This window comes from Lissotriton helveticus, chromosome 6, assembly GCF_964261635.1.
Source record: "Lissotriton helveticus chromosome 6, aLisHel1.1, whole genome shotgun sequence".
Lineage (NCBI taxonomy): Eukaryota > Metazoa > Chordata > Amphibia > Caudata > Salamandridae > Lissotriton > Lissotriton helveticus.
Window position 1 is genome coordinate 1,405,028,168 of NC_136067.1, and position 19,589 is coordinate 1,405,047,756.

At 40.3% G+C, this 19,589-nt stretch overlaps 1 protein-coding gene across 2 annotated transcripts in view; it reads left to right on the top strand.

Moving 5' to 3' along the window:
* Positions 1-19,589, top strand: part of MAP3K5 (mitogen-activated protein kinase kinase kinase 5) — a 1,111,277-nt gene that overhangs the window by 941,164 nt on the left and 150,524 nt on the right. For both annotated transcript variants that reach the window (XM_078649188.1, XM_078649189.1), the window contains exons 19-20: positions 8,219-8,376; positions 11,837-12,014. In XM_078649188.1, coding sequence (XP_078505314.1) covers positions 8,219-8,376; positions 11,837-12,014 — 336 coding nt within the window. The remainder of the gene's footprint in view (positions 1-8,218; positions 8,377-11,836; positions 12,015-19,589) is intronic.

Below are 19,589 nucleotides of genomic sequence, written 5' to 3' on the forward strand. Positions count from 1 at the left end.
CTGACCTCCGGCAAATTGGTTCTACATACATGGCGTCCAAAAAGAAAGAATTGGCTTTAGGCGTGACATACAGGCATCCCTGCCAGGATGGCCTTTTATTGTTAAAACCAGCATTGGATGTTGTGCAACAAACAGTGTCCACAGAAACTGTTTTTGGTGAGAATAGGAGACTTTTCCTTTATCTTGATACACAAACCCAAAAAAGGATCATAGTACAATGAGACAGTTACAATCGTATGCCAGTTGCTTTATTGCCTTCTGAGTTCAAGATAGTATATGGATATGTTAGTCAAAATTCAAGTGTTACCTACAGTCTTCAATTTATGACACCTCCTGTCCCAATTATTATAAATTTTGCACACTGACTTTTTCCCTCTTTTTATGCTTCTGCTTGCTGTGTACTTCATATCTGTCACTCCACGGTTAGCTTTTCCTGGCTGCATTTTATTTTATAGGCATGACACAGAAAGAGCGAATTATATGCTAATGTTCTGGGTTTGCTTTATACATTCAAAAACCTTTCTGAAACCAAGAAATAAGGGATTCAAACCGCTATGCAAGTTTTACATTTGGTTGAAGGAGAGTAAAAAGCAAGTGTCCGGCTTTGGAAATGATTTTTAGGGCTCGCCTGCTGATGCGCTTCTGCGCACAGCTGGCGAAGCTCTATTATGGCTTATCCAGTGTTTAACAACACTGGCGATTCCTTGAAGTGCATGTGCTTTTTAGGTGATTGCGCAAGCGCAAGCCCTAAAAAGCGCGTGCACAATGCCACCAGCCGCCTGCCTGCCTGCCTCGCATTACCACTTCAAAGGCAGCCCTCCCAGCGCGTTTCTCACCCCCTAATTATTCACGGCCGGCAAAACAGCAGACAGGGCACTCCAGCGCTCCAGCCCGGAGCCCAGGAGCCGAGGCTGCAGCCCCTTCCTTTTCTTGTTTTAATTATTTATTTTCGGCCTGGCCGCACTGCCAATGCTCGTTTGCAAATGCCTTTGCCCTTCATCAAGGAACAGATCTTCGACCCAAATGTATTTACTGACTGCCTGAACTCTGCAGTCACTTTCCACGTCCCTTCATTATAAAGGGAATCTCAGCCTCCCTCCGTCTTCATTTCACTCGCATGAATATGCATTTCAGGCCAGACATGCCAACCCAACGTCCAGGGAAAGTATGTAAGTGCATTAATTTGTCTCACACGGAAGCTCGATGAGTGGATAATTTAGGGCAGCCAAAACAAAAATATTCTTTATGCGACACTGCAGATAACTAGTAGACCCAAACAGATTTGACCATCTGCGTGAATGTCTTTGAATCCTAATTACACGGTATGCATACAGGTAGAACGGTAAACATACAGCGAGCACTCCCAAATTATGCACACCTAAATATTCCAGGTACTGTGATGGTTCTCTATATAAATGAGAAATAAACAATACCTTGGTGGCAAAAGGCCTGTCTCAACGGCCATTGCCAAGCAGTCATAGAGAAAGGAGATCCTTTTAGGGCTGTGCTGGCCATGTATGAATCTCACAATCCACTGGACACACTGTTCATGAGAATTCTAGAAAAGAACAAGGGTATTTTTTTTTCCAAGCGCATTCTTTCGTTTGAAGGAAAGCAGCCTCTAGTACATTCTAGAACGTGTCATGCGTGGTATTTCTTCACCAGCTGCCCTTTATAAACGATGGTCTGCCCATGTGACATAAAATGTCCTCGATGATTAACTTTCCTGGTGTGTGGAGGGGGTGGGGACTAAAGCATCGGAGCAATGCTTATACCTGAAAAGGTTTATTTATAAGACCCGATGCTTGAAATTGAATGTGCTCTTCGCTATGGAACCGATGCAGCGATTGCGGGTGCTGGAGAAACATGGTCAGGTTTTTTATCAGCCTCAACATCAGTCTGGGATCCCGTTTTTAATTGGCTTGTTTTTGCAGTTTTATATAGTGCAAATTCGACTCTACGGTATCAGAGCGCTTTACATGAGCGCCAGTTGTATTACAGATGGACACGTACATTTTTTGGCATGGAGATTTGCCAGGAATCCGAGGATGCAGAGCCTCACGCTCAGAATCAAACCCGGCTCCCTAGCTTCAACGTCTGCTGCTGTGGCCGTTAGGCCACATCCTCTCCCGCAACATCCTGGTAAACAGAAAATGTGATTCCGTGTCATGCTCGGAAGCGAGAATTATGCTAATCTTTCTTCACTGTATTCATTACAGCAGCTTGCAAACCAACATTAAGTACCACCTTTCCTATGAACCTAAAGGAGAGGAAACCGGAAAAATTAAACCAATCACAGTCCACCAATGTCCTTATAATCCAGTGTTCCTCTCTATGCCCTTTCTTTCTTTGCTGCTCCAGCAGCCTTCTGATATGTGCCACTGTGTTATTTAATGATTTTTATTGCATGGATGTGTATTATTCACTGCTTGTTTTATTTATCAGGCGTGCTTGCTAGGTTTCTGTAATGAATCTGTAAATAGAATCCTTTTTGCTCTTTTCTCCAACTTTGTTTCAGGGTTGGAGGAAAATAGGATAGCTTAAGTAAGAAATGAGCGCAGTAAAAGTTACAATAAAAAAACGTCAATGGGTGTGGGTGCTCTGCCACACATTTCACGACGCAGGATTTCCTGCTGTGCTTGCTGCGCTGCGGGAGTGTGAGGTTCACAATGGGGCGGCGTGGAGTGCACATTTCCTTGTGTTTGTCTGCACACTCCCGTGTCTGCCCCCAGGCCGTGCGCATCATTATGGGAGGTGTAGGAGGGACCCTCTAATACTGCGGAGCCCCGTGCTGTAATCTGCAGGTTCAAGCTGGAGTTTGTATGTGATGGCATTAATGGTCATCGTGTCTGTTGCGCAGCACTGCCGCTTGTTGCTCGGTCAGGTGTGAATGCCAGCAACAAAGCTCCACGCTCTCACGTGTTTCTAAAGGTGATTTACGAGTAACCCGCAGCTCATTAGTTTCAAACTGGGTAAGTTAGCTCAGTGGGGAAGAGCCTGTGCGTCACATCATTCCTACAAGTCCGGTCTATTGGCTTTGTCAGTGATTATTAGTTGCCTAAAATAAATAAGCAGCAACTGTTGCTTGTTTATATTTATGTTCGGTTTTAATTGCTGCTAGGGTTGCTTTGAGTTTACACTGAAGAGCTGAGTGCTGGCATGGAGGAGTAAGGTCAGTCAACGGCCAGGTTAAGTTTGGCCAAGGACTATCTCAGGTTGTTAGAGCTGGGAAGAGCCAGTGACGTCAGGCTCATGGTCCTGTGCGTGTTCATCACCATCCATAATTCTCTGGCAGTCAGCGCCCACCCGAGCCTTGTCCACATCTGGTATTGTTTGTTACTGCTACCTCTTTCACACGCACGCACACATACATTCACAGCAAGATTTTTCTGCTTTTTAAACGCTCGCTGCTGACATCTGCAGTTATGTAATAAAGGTGATCAATTCACATCCTGGCAGGACCAACTCACACTTCCAGCTTCTAAGGTGGATGAATTGAGTACTGTTACATTGGGTAATAGTAGTTCCTTTTAATTGTGTGGTAAGTGCGGCTCTGGCCAAAATAGACTGCCATGTTAACGAATGCATGCAACACATAGAGCCAGTGGTTCAACAGCTCCGGCTGAGGGGGGATAAATATATCACTTTGTATGCAGACTAATTACTGAGATTAATGCGCATCAGTAAAAACGGAGGCCTGCGGTCGGCCAATTCTCATCACATTATCTGCCTCTCTCGTCATCCCGTCACTGTATATTGCCTGGAATGTGGCTCGCACAAAGCCTCCCTTTACCTGGGGAATGCTTCTGAGGAGCACGCTGCTGTAGTATCCTGTGTTTCCCTTTAAATGTTTCGTTCTTGCATTATTGCATTTCCTGTATATCCTTTTAAATGCTGGTGTTCTGTGTTCTACAGTGCACTTTTAGAATGCTGGAATGTACCTAGGCCCATTCTACCACCTGACACTGAAGTACTAGGTTGTGCTTTTCTTCTTTGATTAAAGCTACCACTTAATCATTCTTCTAGTGGTATTATTGAATGAAAGAGAATACTACCCACAGCAGAAAATCTATAACTCACTCTATCTGTCTATCTATTTCATTCACTCTATCGCCATCACTCTATCTAGCTATCTATCGATCGCCCTCACTCTATCTGTCTATCTATCTATCGCCCTCACTCTATCTAGCTATCGCCCTCCCTCCCTTTATCTATCGCCCTCACTCTATCTATCGCCCTTTATCTATCTCCGTATATCTATCTATCTATCTATCTATCTATCTATCTATCTATCTCCCTCACTCTATCTATCGCCCTCACTCTATCTATCGCATCACCACAGCATCACTCAGGGGCATCACAACATCACTATGCGCTACCACAGCATCACTGAACACCACAGCATCACTCGCCGCAACCACATCACGCAGCGCCACCACAGAATCAATCTGTGCAGCCATTCAACAACAACTGGTTCAAATATGTTCTCTCAGTGTTTCAAGCTTTATTACAAATGTCACAAAAAGATGTTAATATTTCACTTCTGTTCTTGGATTTTCGTCACAATAAAATACACTGAACATAATATTCACAAAAGTTATTTACAAATGTTTAAGCTATTGCCTTTATACATTACAATAACTTTTATATAAGTATTAATTATTAAAAAAAATAAGTCACGTAAATACAAAACATGTTGCATTACAAATGCTATAGGTGTTTGCGAAAGTTATAACTATTGGCATTGTAAATGACAAAGCTATTAATTTAGCTATTTAAAAAAATAACACATAAATAAAAAAAAATTATTTATAAGACCAATAGCTCAAACTTTCCTAATGCGAGCCCTATTGCATTTCCAATGCTTGTTAGCTTTATCACCTAAGTCCTGTGCCATCTGATGTTTTCTTTGGTCGGTCTGTTAAAGACAAATTTAGCCTTAATTTGCTCGAGGAGTGTTTGTGCATTTCAGAAGTTGAATCACTGCCTGTTTCCTGACCTAGTGTTCCTTCCGTACAAAGATGTATTTAAAGGGACTTGTTTGCAGACAAATGTATCACAAACATTATAATTTTGATTACAGCCATAATTGTGGTACATTTGAGATCAGAATGTAGGGTACCAAAGAAGCATAGAACAGTTTTATTTTATTCCGTAGTAGTCTTTTCAACATAGAACGCATCTCAAATTCCTTAAAAACCCAAAACAAAAGCAATTCTAATGATCAATATCATCAAGAGGGAGAGCATGTGTTGTACTTTTCTTCCAAATGTGTGTTTGTTGGTATTGTGCAACATTTCGTCCATCATCTTGTTTGTTTTGCTGTTCACCCTATGTGGGAAGGGTATGCCCAGACATGGGTCCCGTGCTCACTGCGCCACTGGAGTCAAGCTATCCTGGCTGAAGACGGCTGATAGCCAGAAACCGGTCCTAGGATGCTTGATTCTGATCCAGGGAAGACATGGCTTGGCAGTTCGGGCTGGACTATTCTCATGAGGCACAGGGTCAAGACTGATTTGCATATGGCCAGGTCTGAACTGGGGTGGCTTCGTAAGCAAAATAACAATGGATTAAACCCGGATCTGTGACTGGGGCTGAATGTTTTGCCATTGTGCAACATTCCGTCCATCATCTTGTTTGTTTTGTTGGTATTGTGCCTATGTAATTCTTAACACATTTATCATAGTTTTGCTTTTTACCAAACAGAACTTTGCATTGTGAAATTTATAGTGTTGCTTCTGTCATTATGAGAATAGGCTTAAAGATCCCACTATGCAACAAACTGTTGGACGGAATTCCAGGGCTGGCTGAAGGTGTAATTTCATGTTTGACTTTTAATGAAACATTGCAAAAACAATGGCAATCAACAGTATTATGAGAAGTGAGCTGGAGTGTTGCACAGAGTTAATAGCATTATTGTTGTCTTGTACATGTGCAATTGTATGAACTTGAAGTAATTTTCTTAATAGAGGGTGAATCGAGGTATGTATGGTAATTATTATAATTATTGATTATTATTATTATTATATGTGTGAATACTGCACACATCTGTGTCCATGCATGTTTTTACAATGTGTTGTGTATACTCAACATTTGGGTCTCATCACTGCTTAGCTGTGTGCTTCCCCTACATCTCCTCTCCTTTCTTCAGCAGATAGCTGCCAAGGAGACATCACACATTCTTGTGCCAGGAGGTTGGAGGGAGAAGAAATGTACATATGTATCCGCATTATTAGTAGGGTACATTAGATAATTTCTCCATTGTTTGTAGGAATTTGGCCCTGCGCCAACCCTAATGTACATATTTACATAATGAGATACATATTGTATAACCTAATGGTCCCCTTAGAGGGAAGGCCTATACTACATCAATCTTAATATCTTACGAAGTGGAGAATATTGTGCCCAGTTTGTTGAGATTCCAGGGCATAGCCATGCTACATGCCCAAACAAACTGGGCTTCACTTGCGTGAGTTAGATGCTATGTAAGAATTTAAAATGGGGGATGTCTGTGTTTGCTGTACTTTTTGGTCTGCATACTGCAACACCACCTCTGCTCATTAATGAACCGGGAACTCAAGTCAACATCCCACAATCACCTGGCTTAAGATGTTTGCATAGTATTGCATTCTGTTGCGCCACTGTATATGCATGAAATCGATTTAGATTAGGTGTCGTAACTAGGGGTGTGAGGACTAAATAGCTTTGTAGTTCCCGTGGTTGTGTCGCAAAGCTAGCCTGGAATGTATTGCAAAGCTGATAGTATGGAAAAACATTAAGAGAATGTGTGTTTCCTAATGCAAAAGACCGAGTTAAGGTCAGAAGGGCACGTTTCAGATATAAATCCCTGATGCAGGTGACTCCCAGTTTTGTCAGAAGAAGCTGCACTTTAGGCTCTAGTGTGAGTGGGATCCGTGGGTTTTTTAATAGGGGGAAATGTATCTTCAAGGTCTAGGAAAAAAGGCTGCAACAATAGAATACTTAGGGTTGGATTCATGTGATACCAGTAGAGAGCAAATTGGGTGTGGGGCAGCCATTAGGGTATCTACGTTTAATCATGGTTTCTTAGTCATACAGAAGAGTTTGATCAATATCAATCATAACTGCCCAAGGAAATCCGCTTTAAGGGTATGGGAGAATCGATGAAATTATCTAAAAGTTTAGGTTGAATCACCATATTAATACGCACTGAGAGTACAAGCTTTTGAATTTTGTTTAAGACTGAACCATCATTTTCCCTAGTCACTTTTACTACATCTCACTGTGTCTGGAAGTGTCTCACCACTGCACCAGGAATTCCAGGTCAAATTGTACAGGCTCAGTTCAAAGTTTTCAGATTTATGCCAGTTTGTATACAGTTATGACAGTATGCAAAACCCAGTAGTTTCCCTAATCATCAGATCACAGTTTTGTCCAGGATTCTTTAGATATCATACAATGCCATCTGCATAAAGGGATCGCAACATACTCTTTTTCCCAAAAAGTGAGCCTCTTTGTGAATGACACTTGCTGAGGATGCAACCTAATGGTTACGGTCTATAGAAGAAAGTAGCAGTGATAAAGAACAGCCCTGAGGAGTACTCCCGGTGATCCTCATCGGCTGTGGCCATATATTCTTCCAGTGGTGTATTGTGACTTGGTGGCATGGACAGCAATGATCTCTACCATATGACCGCCTTACACAGACCTACTCTTTTGTGTGCAATGAATGGAAATCACCATTCAATGGAACCAAATGCTTTCTCAGCATCTAGCAAAATGGATACCGCCTCTAGATCATTAGCCAAGTAATGCAGAAGTTCAAAGACATGGCCACTTTGACAGTGTGTACGTGTAAGTTAGTTGTATGTGTGCATCCAAGTGTTGCCTGTATGTATGGGTGCCAGAATTTGTGCAAGCCTGTATGTGCCTCAACGACTGTGCCTCTCTTGCACTGGTTGCGTGTTTTCTTGTATATTGTACTGTACAAAATACAAACTAGTTTACTTTTTCGATACATGTTTGTAGGCAGGTGGGTGCAAATTTTATTTATGCATCACAACGAAGTTAGAAATAGTGCTAAACATTTTCACAGTTTATTGCTGTCATAATAGATAACATTCAATAAAGTTTAGTAGATTGTTAAAGTTATTTATAAAGATTAATTAATGGTGTTTTGCATACTTGACTGCCTTGAAAATGTTTGCCGTTACTCAACCTTTGCAATGTTTTTTTGCAGGTACTCTACAATACATGGCACCAGAAATCATAGATAAAGGACCAAGAGGTTATGAGAAGCCAGCAGACATCTGGTCTCTGGGGTGCACTATCATTGAGATGGCCACTGGGAAACCACCATTTTATGAGCTAGGAGAACCACAAGCAGCTATGTTTAAAGTGAGGCTATTTTATTTTTCTTTCTTAAAATGTAAATAGTAGAAGGTATTGCAGTCCAGTGAAATTGTGACTAGTTATAGACAGCATTTCTCTTGTGCACTTAAGACTCATTTTTTTTGTCCCTGGCGTCATCCACACTGGGTGCTTTCATAGCAATATGCACATCAGGTACCGAAGATAAAAGAGAGCCACTCGGAGTAAAACAATGTTTTTTTTAACCAAGTTGCCAGTTATTTCAGGACATCTCCACAAATATGTTCACTGTAACAATCTCTGTTGGTATCGTTTATTGGGTCACATTCTTGCCAGAACCCAATCCCCCCCCCCCCCCAACTCATCGGTGGTTAAATATCTCCAAACATTTTTTCTTTTATAAGTGGATTAAACTCGATGGACAAGTGATCCCTGTGATGTCAGAGTCTAAGCTTAGTTTTACCTTCCTGTTGCTAGCAGGAACCGGACGCCAAAAGTCCTCAATTGTAAGGACATGCACATAAATGCCAACATATCTCAATGCTAAGGACAGTAGTTTGGGAGAACACGTGATTCAATGGAAAGCAGACTATAAAGCGTTCCTTCGTTTTAATTTCCATCATGGGAACTTTGGCATACTTAGAGGTTTAATATAGTAGTGTACGGAGCAATGAAATGATGAATAAATTAAGACATCTCTTCTAGCATGACTAATCAACCAACATTCTTCTCAGAATATATGCACAGAGATTCATGTAGACGGATTTGATATCTTATTCCGAATAATTTATAACACAATTATATACAGGAAACTACTCACTGGCTGTTGCTTTGTTTTTTCCTTGAAATTGCAAGTGGAAGTCACACATGTTTTTCTTGCCTATCTGTAAGACTATGTTGTGTAAAGACATATCCTAAATACTCCTTCAGTATAAAAGGTATTAACCAATTTCTGTCTGGATCCTGAGATTTGATTAAAGATTATGTGAGGAATTTGTAGTCTGGCAAAGGACAAATCAGAAATTCTATTATCTTCAGATAGTTTTTCCCCTGCAACAGCAAAAAGGACTTAAAGTGGCCTGGTTGATTTGAAAAGCAGACACAACTTCAGGCCCCAAAAAACTGAATGAGCTCAAAGAATTTACTTTTTAATAACAATGTTACATATAAGTCAACAAACATACTGCTGATCTCCTATTACCTCTTACTTTTCAAGAACCGAAAAAGAAAAACAGCCAGTTTACCTAGCAACAATAATGTTTTGTTAATAAGAACATGCACAAACTTGCAAATTACAATTTTATTGCAACTCGCAAAACGGAATGTACTGATGTGTCTCAGAAACATTTAGCAATTCCCAATGGGGTCGTAAATTACCTGCCTCATCAATATTCATGAGGCAGGTCGCAATTTACGACCCATTGGGAATAGTATACAGTTTCAGGGATGGTGGCCTGCTGTGGACAGTAGACCACAATGTCTTTGTTTGCTTTTTAAATAAGCAAATGACACACGAATGATTGACGGAATGCAGAGCAAATCAAACATTCAACCCCAGTCAAGAGATCTGGGTTAAATCCATTGTTCTATTGCTCACCATGCACCCAAGTTTAGACCCAGCCATATGCAAATAGGTCTTGACACTGTTCCTAATAGGAACAGTCCAGCCCAAACCAGGTCCTCCCTGGACCGGAAACAAGCATCCTGGGACCGGTTTCGGGGCATCACCCCTCATCAGCCAGGCTAGCTTGAATCCAGTAGCACAGTGAGCCCAGGACTCACGTCTGGGCATACCTGGCGCGCTTAGGCTGAGAAAGCAAAAGACACACAGAAAAAGGCATGGGAAGCAAAAAATAGATGGATTCAGGCCCAGATCTCTGTACTGGGATGAATGTTTGACATAGTTCAACATTCTATTCATCAATTGTTCTTTTTGCATTTGTCACCCTGAGTGGGACGGGTATGCGCCGATGTGGGTCCCGTGCTCTCAATGCCACCGGTGTCAAGCCATCCTCGATGATGAGGGGTGATACCCCGAAAGCGGTCCCAGGATGCTTGTTTCACATACAGGGAGGACCTGGCCTGCCTGTTTGGGCTGGACTGTTCCTATTGGGAACAGGTTCAAGACTGATTATCATATGGCTGGGTTTAAACTGGATTGGCACGGGGAGCAAGAAAACGATGGATTAAGGCCTAGATCTCTGTACTGGGGTGAATGTTTTACATTGTTAAACATTCTGTCCATTCAATTGTTCTTTTTGCTTTTTAAATAAAGCAATGTTTTTTTCTTCCTCCAAATGCATCTTTTTTTTCTTAAAGGAAAACTCGATGCGTTTAAATCAAAAAAATGAAAAGCTTTCCTTTCATTTTTGAAGGGCAGGCAGTGGTCTGTGGGACCACTGGCTGTTCCTAAAAAATATTTTCACTGCCAAACACAAAGGGGAAAGGTTCCCCTTTCCTGTTAGCAACTGGCTTATTAACTGTGATTATTTTTCGACTGGATTTGCGGTCGCAAAACAATTGTACATCCCCCTGTGACGTGCTATTAGGAAGGGACGCCCACGGCACGCCCCTTCCTAATAGCGACTCCAAACCCTATTTTGCGAGTAGGTAATAGGTTACTGACTTTCAAATTAGGGCTTGTACATGCTACAGCCCTTTTTTAGTGGTTGCAAGCTGCCCAATTTTCTATTTGCAATGCTGGAAAACGGTCATACATCTGCCCCCTAGTTATAAAAGCTTAGAATTTTCACTGTAAAAGGTATCCTTTGAACAAATTTGAAGTTTCATGAAGTTCAAAATTAGCGAAGGATACCAGAAAGGAGGGGGAGCTTCCTGCTTCACACTATTAATCAAGGCATATATATATATATATATTTTTTTTTCTTTCCAAAAACCTTTATTGCACCTTACAAAGTACACAGCCAATGGCCTACAACCCGTCCGGGCCGGCCGCCATCATCCTAACATCTTCAGTATGTGGTAACGTCCAATGCAAACTTATTTGACACATTTCCGTACATTACTGCGTTACCTTCACATAAGAAAGGTACATGCCGTCAATTGTCCAGTAAATCAGCGAGGTTTTTGGTTTTTTAGTTTTTTCTTTTTTGCTGAAACAAAAACATAACAACAAACTAAACGGAACACATATTGGTCGTTCATTGCGGGTAACTAGGTATCATAGCTACTTAGGGACTTACCACCCCTGTAGTCATTTCTTTCCAACAATGTCCAAGCCCCCCCCAACCCACTACCAGGAAGGCATATTTTTTAACCCATTAATGGTATTATATAGTGCAAACATGTTGCTTTGCACTCACTCTGTAGCCCTGAGGGCCATCCATTTTCTGCCCAGTGACAGATTGAGAGTTGTGTATTGAACTAGTGATTGTTTCTGTAAATATGAATTCATGCTAATTGGAAAACAGGATATTTTATGCTGAATGCTTGCAATAGGTTTCCAATTCTCATTTTTAATATTTAGGTGGGAATGTTTAAAATTCACCCTGAAATTCCAGAGTCCATGTCTGCTGAAGCCAAGGCTTTCCTGCTGCGCTGCTTTGAGCCGGATCCTGTGAAGCGAACATCAGCTGTGGAGCTACTTAGTGACGAGTTCCTAACTGTGTCAAGCAGGAAAAGAAAGTCACAGTTGAAACTCTCGGGTAAGGACATGAAACCTACATTGATATTGTTTAATATGAGGAAAAAGGTGCAAAGGGAAGAAAAGAGCAAATGTAATCACACCATGAGAGACAAGCATTTGCAATGCAATAGGTCTCACATTTACGAGACTTTGAGCTATTGGCACTGTAAATGTCAAAAGCTTAGATTCTCGCAAATGCGAGACCTATTGAATTGCAAATATTGTTTGTTTCCAAGCGCCCCATTCCGCTCTTGCACTTAATAGAGGCCACGGCCCTTTCTTTAGATGAGTCGCTTCTAAACAGAGGGGTGTGGCCTCTATTAAGTGCAACCGCGGCATGAGGCACTTGGAAACAATCCGCCCAAAATATATTTGTAAAGCAATAGTGTCGCAATTGCAAGAGTTTAAGCTATTGTCATTTACAATGCCAATAGCTCAAACTCTCCTAAATGCCCTATGGCATTCCAGAGAAGCGGCCGCTATTGTCCCGGCTGCTTAAAAAGTGAAAGCGTGCATGGCATGCTGAATGCTGCTGCAAAGCACGTCGTGCCTACAGTAAGACAAAACTCACTAAAGAAATAGTGCTTACAGACTAAATAACACATACGGTGTAACAACAGAAGTAAAAGAGCCATTCCTTGTGGGCGGTTACAAATGAAGACAAGGCGGTACTAAAGAGTGACTAAGAAGCTGATTCCTGAATCAGAAGCCAGCATTTACAAAGGACAAAGACACAAGCCAATGAAAAATATGGGTGGAGAGTGCATACTCTAATACAGCATGCCTCGCAGATGAGCGAATGCGCTGCCCAGGCTCAACCTAAAAAAACAAGATTTTTCCTCATCATCCCAAAGATTATATCAGTGTTCCAGCTAAAACAATCCCATGCCCTCCTTCCTCAAAGTTATCTACCTGGTTGATGAGCCTCTCCGTATCCTTATTACATAATTGCACTAAACCAAGCCCTCTTTGTAACACTTCATATGAACTAATATATATTTTTGGAAACTCCTTATATCAGTACTTGACAGGTGTCTTCAGTGCCCAAATTGCCACCATGTAGCGTTTGTCGTGCAAGAGAAAACTAGACTCTATCTTTCAAATCTTCAAGGACTTCTACTGTGGTCATACAACCTCTACAAAACACTAACGAGACAAGGCATTCAATGAATTTATACCCTTGTCTATAAATACAGTAACTAATACTGGCCTCAAGAAATGTGTGTCGATAAACTCTAACAAGTGCAGAAGACCAACAAGGAATGTGTTCCCTTGACACAGCTGTGCAACTCATAAATCCCATCTTCAATAATGTATACTCTCCTGTAGCTACATATACTGCAATATTATTGTTAAGAAAGATTTATGCAACTTTGGCATGGTTCGATTTATGTAGTTTTTTTTTACCATATATGCATTAAAATAAATCTGTGCATTTTAAATTAATTTCTGTATTTGTTTCTCTTCTTCGTTGCTTTAGAGCTTGGTAAATGTGGACTTTTTTTTGCCCCTTACTAAAATGTTCCTGGAGGGAGTAACCTTGATGACGTGTTCCCCTATTGCCATTTTTGGCAGAGGAGTATTTAGGCTGAGACAGTAATAGGATCTGTAAACTGGTTGTTGTTTAACTTTCACCTTTTTCTGTTTAGTTGGAAACATCTTAAGCTGCTTATTTATGTACTGCTTATACAGGCTGATCTGAGTGTTCAGCTTTTCTTTTTTTTGTTATCTTCTGGTTAACTTAGCAAAACTTCCATTATTTTCTGACAGTCTAACCTGTCTAGGTTTAACACTTGGATCCACCCTCTTTTAGTCTGCTTTAAAATCAAAGGTCAAATTCATCTCATTGCAGATGACCGCCTCATAAGTGCTGAAGTGGGAGAGCGTATGTAATGTGTATTTGTAAAGCACACTATCACCCAAATATGATCTAAGTGAGTGAATGTTCCTATAAAACACTACCGCACCCCCCCCCCCCATCTTAATCATCTCGAGGTTCTTGTGAGCCTTAACGTCTTATTTCACATCTGTGCAGATTGCTAACAATGACATCAGTGTGGACCATACCCCTTGGTTAGTGAAGATTCCACGAGCATTCAGCCTTTGGTGTATCTCCGATGGCTAATTAACCCAATGCCAAATGTGAGTGTTACTTAGAGAGAGAGAATTGAAGAAAGCCCTTGAAACAAGCGAGAGTAGAGAACAGACCGTCTGTCCGATGCGCCCACCAGACTTGTGAGTCACTTTCCCAAGTTCTTAACAGCCTTTCAGAGCTACAAGTACCTGAAATGTAGACACCTCTTTTCCAGCTCCAGTGACCTTACAGAAGTACGACCATTGTCTAGCTCTTTCGCATCCCTACATTGTTTCATATTCACAAGGCTGACGTGCGACTGACTCATCTTGCAGGCTTCTCTGTAACATTAGCCTTGCTGGTTCGGTGTCCTTGTTTCAGAGGGACGCGCCTGACTTGTGACTGTGCCACTTGAGCTGATCCAGGGTCTGATGTTGACAGAGTTTTCCTCAGCCCTACCAGCGAGCACCTGCCTACGGTGTGATTGGCTCTTCCCTTGCCCTTCCTGTCTCTTTCAGGCAACAGATTTTTACTCGTTTGTCTAGCCACTTGAAATTATCTTTTGAGTTAATCGTTGGTTTAATTGTTTCAGCAAAATGCTAACAAGAGATAACCTGTGGGGCTCCATCTGTGTGAGCATCCGGGGAGTCCACTTACTTACGAAATCAAGGCCTTTTCCGCTAGGAATACATCAGTGATATGTGTCTTCTATCAGCCCCCTACAAGATTGTTCTTTTAATCATAGGCGATCAGTAGCTAATCCAGAAAACCGGGCATTGATAATTCAAGCAATGGGTAGGGTTCTGCATATCACTTACAATAAGGTTACCGTTTTTATTGTTAAGGATAGTCTAGAGGTAGTGGTTTGAGGTATGGTTTAGGTCTGAGTAAGTATTGTGGTTAGGGTGAGCATTATTGTTTGGGTTACAGTATGTGTAAAGGGGAGGTTATTACAGATTTCATTTCTTTATTCTGGTATTTCTTGTAAAGTTATTTTATAATTGTCCGTACAATATAAAGTAGACTGTATCACTTTAGGTATTCCATAATCGCTTCTTCATATATGCATTTATAATTTTGGCTTTTGTCATGTTAGGGCTTCTACTTGCAGAGTGAATTACAGAGCGCATGCTATGTTAGGATTGCAGGTAGGTGAATGCCCTCTTTTAGGGTGGCCACTGCTTGCCATGTCATCATTCACACTTTTCTCAGTTGTGTTTGTTTCACCTTCAGACACTTCCTGCCAGATGTTTTGGCCTCTTTGAGTCAATTAAAGCAAACCAAGACCACAAACACAGAAGGCATTAGATGGTAACAAGAATGCACAGAACTAGAAACCGTATCTGTAACATCAATGAATGTGGTGGCCTTGCTGTCCTGTGTGTGCATATATAAACTCCTGTTGGTCCCATTAAGTGCCAATTGTTGAAATGGCATAAACGTGGGTGGATAACCAACCATTGACTTCTACTTCACCTCTGTAGTGTGTAAGTGTACTTTGGAAGGTTCCATCCTATCACTCCAAACTGTATAACTCAATCAATCGGTATTTGCATAGCACGATTTATCACCCCAGTGGGTATCCAGGTGGAGATGAGCGGGGAGCTTTAGTCAAAGAGCCAGGTCCTGACTCTCTCCCTGAAGACGGTAACTGAGGGGGAGGTGGAGCAAGAGGTTGTTTCAGGTCTTGGCAGCGAGGTAAGAGAAGGAGCGACCTCCGCTGCAGCTCTGCCGAATGCGGGGTACATGTGCAAGGAAGGCGGATCTGAGTTGTCTGGTAGGCTGGTGGAAAGTCAGGCGATGGTTGATGTAGGAGGGTCTGGTTTTGTGGAGGGCCTTGTAGGTTTGGGTCAGCAGCTTGCACTGGCATCTCGTCTCGATGGGGAGCCAGTGGAGGTTTCTGAGGTGGGGGATGATACTGGTCCATTTAAGGAGGTTGAGGATGAGTCTGGCTGCAGTGTTCTGTATAGTCTGTAGTCGTTTTGTGGAGATGAGAGGTTGTTCTGGTGTATAGAATGTTTCTATAGTCCAGTCGGCTGGTAATGAGGGCTTGAGGCACTGTTTTCCGTTGTTGACGGGAAACCATCTGAAAATCTTAAACATGCAGAGGGTGTGGAAGCAGGAGGAGGCGACTGCATTGACCTGTTACTTCATAGAGCGATTGCTGTTGATCCAGCGGGCTATAGAAAATATATCATAAACTACGCTACCCAACTTCATAACCTATAAACAAAATTCTATACTAAATATGGACCCATTTATGAACCTGATATATTTTGGGCCTACTGAATCAGGTGGTCAGAATAAATCTATATACACATTATTTACACACTATATACATATTTATACATTTGCAGAAAGAATATTGTCATTAGAATAAAACCCAACCATTTAAATGACCACCATAGGCGACGTGATCTAGCTAAAGGTAACCTATACTTCTAAATAATCAAGACCAGCTTGTATGTCAAAAGTAAGATTTTATTTTCTAAATTATGGAATATATGTTGTAAGTTTTATAATTGAAATTTATTAGCAATAAAGCAAGCATGATGGTAAGAAATATGAGAAAAACACAATTTAAGCAATTGAATCAATTTAAAGAAATTATATAAAGTTTAGCATTTCTAAAACCTATTTCCCTAACTAAGCTAAATAGACAGAAATTAAAGTAAAGATCTTTGAGGATTCTTACGTGCTCCACGCAAAGTCCAGCAGCACATCACCCTCATCGGAAAGTCAGAAAGCAGCAGCCAGCCCAACCCTAAGGGCATGACTTTTTATACCTTTCTACGCTAACTAAACTAGCAAAGGAAAGTTTTCAGAAATACTCGACGTCCCATTGGCTGAGAGTGACAAGTGACATGTCACCCGATTCTTAAAAAGTTCCACAAATTCATGTCTTACAAAGACCATTGTCTCTTCCACGTGAAGCCAGAGGCTTCCTGCGATTGCAACTTTGTATAAAGTTATCCTAGCAGCTTCCACAGTCTTTCAGTGCAACTTCCGCGGATGCCAAGTTAAGGACTGACAAAAAGTTCACTTTCGACCTTGGCCATGTCCGACAGAATGATGTCAGCTCATCAGTTTTTGCTTTGTGAATGCAGCTTCAATAAACGTTTTAATTCAGAATGGGCGTCTCGTGACTTTCTGCAGAATTATAGATCAACTCTCATTTTGCGGTTCAAATAGCTAGGCCTCAAAAGCAGGCAACTTATGATTTCTAGTATAAAACAAACACAAGAAAAGTATTAATGTAAGAAATAAAGTATATTCTGTATCCACCCCATGGTTTACTAATTAATTAACCCACCCGATTAATCAAAATGTTACCTAGCCATTGCAAACAAATAAAGCAGCGTTTATATTTACCAGTCTCCGTTTTTCTATGAGACCCATATGCACCTAGAATAGTAGAAATGACATCACACAGACAAGGAAAAGCAAAACAAGCACATGCTTATTTTAAGTTTGCAGCAGTTAGTAATGACAAAAACGAAAACAATAAATTATTTTATTATTTTGCACGAACAAAAAGATGCAACAAATATGCACGTTTATGAGCACACATGTTAGTCCCCCCACGTGTAAAGTTTAATCTAGGTTGTATTAGCACGACATATCACAAATCATTAATAATTTTATTCATGTTATGGAAATGTGACTTTGCGAGTTTAAACAAAATTTTGTTTTCTATCTCGCTCCATCAACTCCCTCATCTGGTGATTAACAAATCACCACACCAGCACTCAAAATTTTGGTAAATTAAATTTATAAGAAATCGATTCAAATTCAATTGTATTAGTAAAACCTAAAAATCTGTTTCAGCATAATCTTTGCAATTAACATGACGCTCTCTGTGTAACTCCTGTAACTCGATCTCCCTTTCCTCTTCTTTTCTGAGTTTATAGATTCTTTTCTTTTCTCTCAAATGTTTCTTTCTTTTATGCAACAAACAACCTACTTTAGTCAAAATAAAAATGAATATTATTATAATCAAAGGTGCCAAAATCTTGCCAAGAATTGAACTTCCGATATTATGAAACCAGTTTTTAATTGCTTGAAACCTTTTTGAAAGTTTCCCAGTAAAATCTTCTTCTTCTAAAGGAATTATTTCTGAATGCATTTGTGTAATATTCTTAATATACATTTCAATATTTTTACTTTCATCTGGTATATATGTACAGCAATGTTGGACATGTAAAATGCCACAGACTCCTCCCTCTTTTGCTAGGAGTATGTCTAAAGCAAGACGATCTTGAATTACCATGGATCTAATTGCTATAACTTCAACATTTACTAATTGAAATCCATCAGCAGTATCAGTTGATAATCTATCAACTATAGTGGACAATTTTCTGATTCTCCCTGCATTTAGGGTTATACCAACAAAAGGTATTACAGCTTGAAAAATATCTCCCAGAACTTCGGTAAAAGTTTCTCTTTTAGCTCTATTTACATAATTATGTATTTTAAACAATCCTTCTGAATCTCTGTCAACATGAAACACTTTAGGAAAAACAATTCCCACATAACAAGTTCCATACCAATGGTCTGGAAGGTTGTAGTATGCTTTGTCACCACAAACAAAATAAATTCCAGGAAAGATAGGATCTTTTCCACCTTTAAATCCCCAACCTCCCATAATCTGATAAGTATCTTCACAGTTACTTGCACCTACAAAATAATTATCAAAAAGTGTATTATCTCTTCTAATGCAAAGCTTTCCACTAACAGGTTTGTCTATGTGAATTGCAATATTTTCAAGCATTTTGCCGTTTAATTTCTCATCCTCTTTTTGCCAGAAGGATGACTTAGTCTGCTTGACTAATTCATTTCTCTTATAAATTGCTCTTCTCTCCTCAACCATATTCAAAAATTTCTTTCCTTCAGCACTTAATTTACATGTTAGGTTATTCTTGTAAGCATACTCATAAGTGAGTTCGTTAGTAACAAGGAAATATTCTCTCAATTGTTTAGCTTTCTTATGCTTATTTAAAACATTATCAATCTTGACATTAGCAAAAATCTCATCATAATTTGAATAGTAATATTCTAAACGACCAGTTTGATCAAATAAACTAGTTAATACACTACATGTAACAGCATAAGTGAGAGGAAGCATATTATATGTTACTCCCTCAGAAACAGAAGCAGGTAACTTAACGCAGACATAACAGTCCTTTGCATCCATTACCTTTACATATTCACTCAAAAGCTTTGTGAATGTATTGCTTGAAAAATCACCTATTAATTTATCTTGATGAATGTTAGGCTGATGATCAATTACTTTTGCAGATGCACTATGTTTAGTTTGGCTAACCAGAGCTTTGCTTGTTATGTTAACTTTGTGTAATTCTCTATCCATTTCTAAAGGTATAATCACAGCTAGTATCAACCAGAGCAGAACTAAAATGAGCAGACATACCAGAGTCATCTTACAGCATCTCTTAAAAACAGAACATCTTGAAGTGCTCTCCTTAACGTAAGGCATTTTCAGGTTAATTTTAGCCTCAAAAA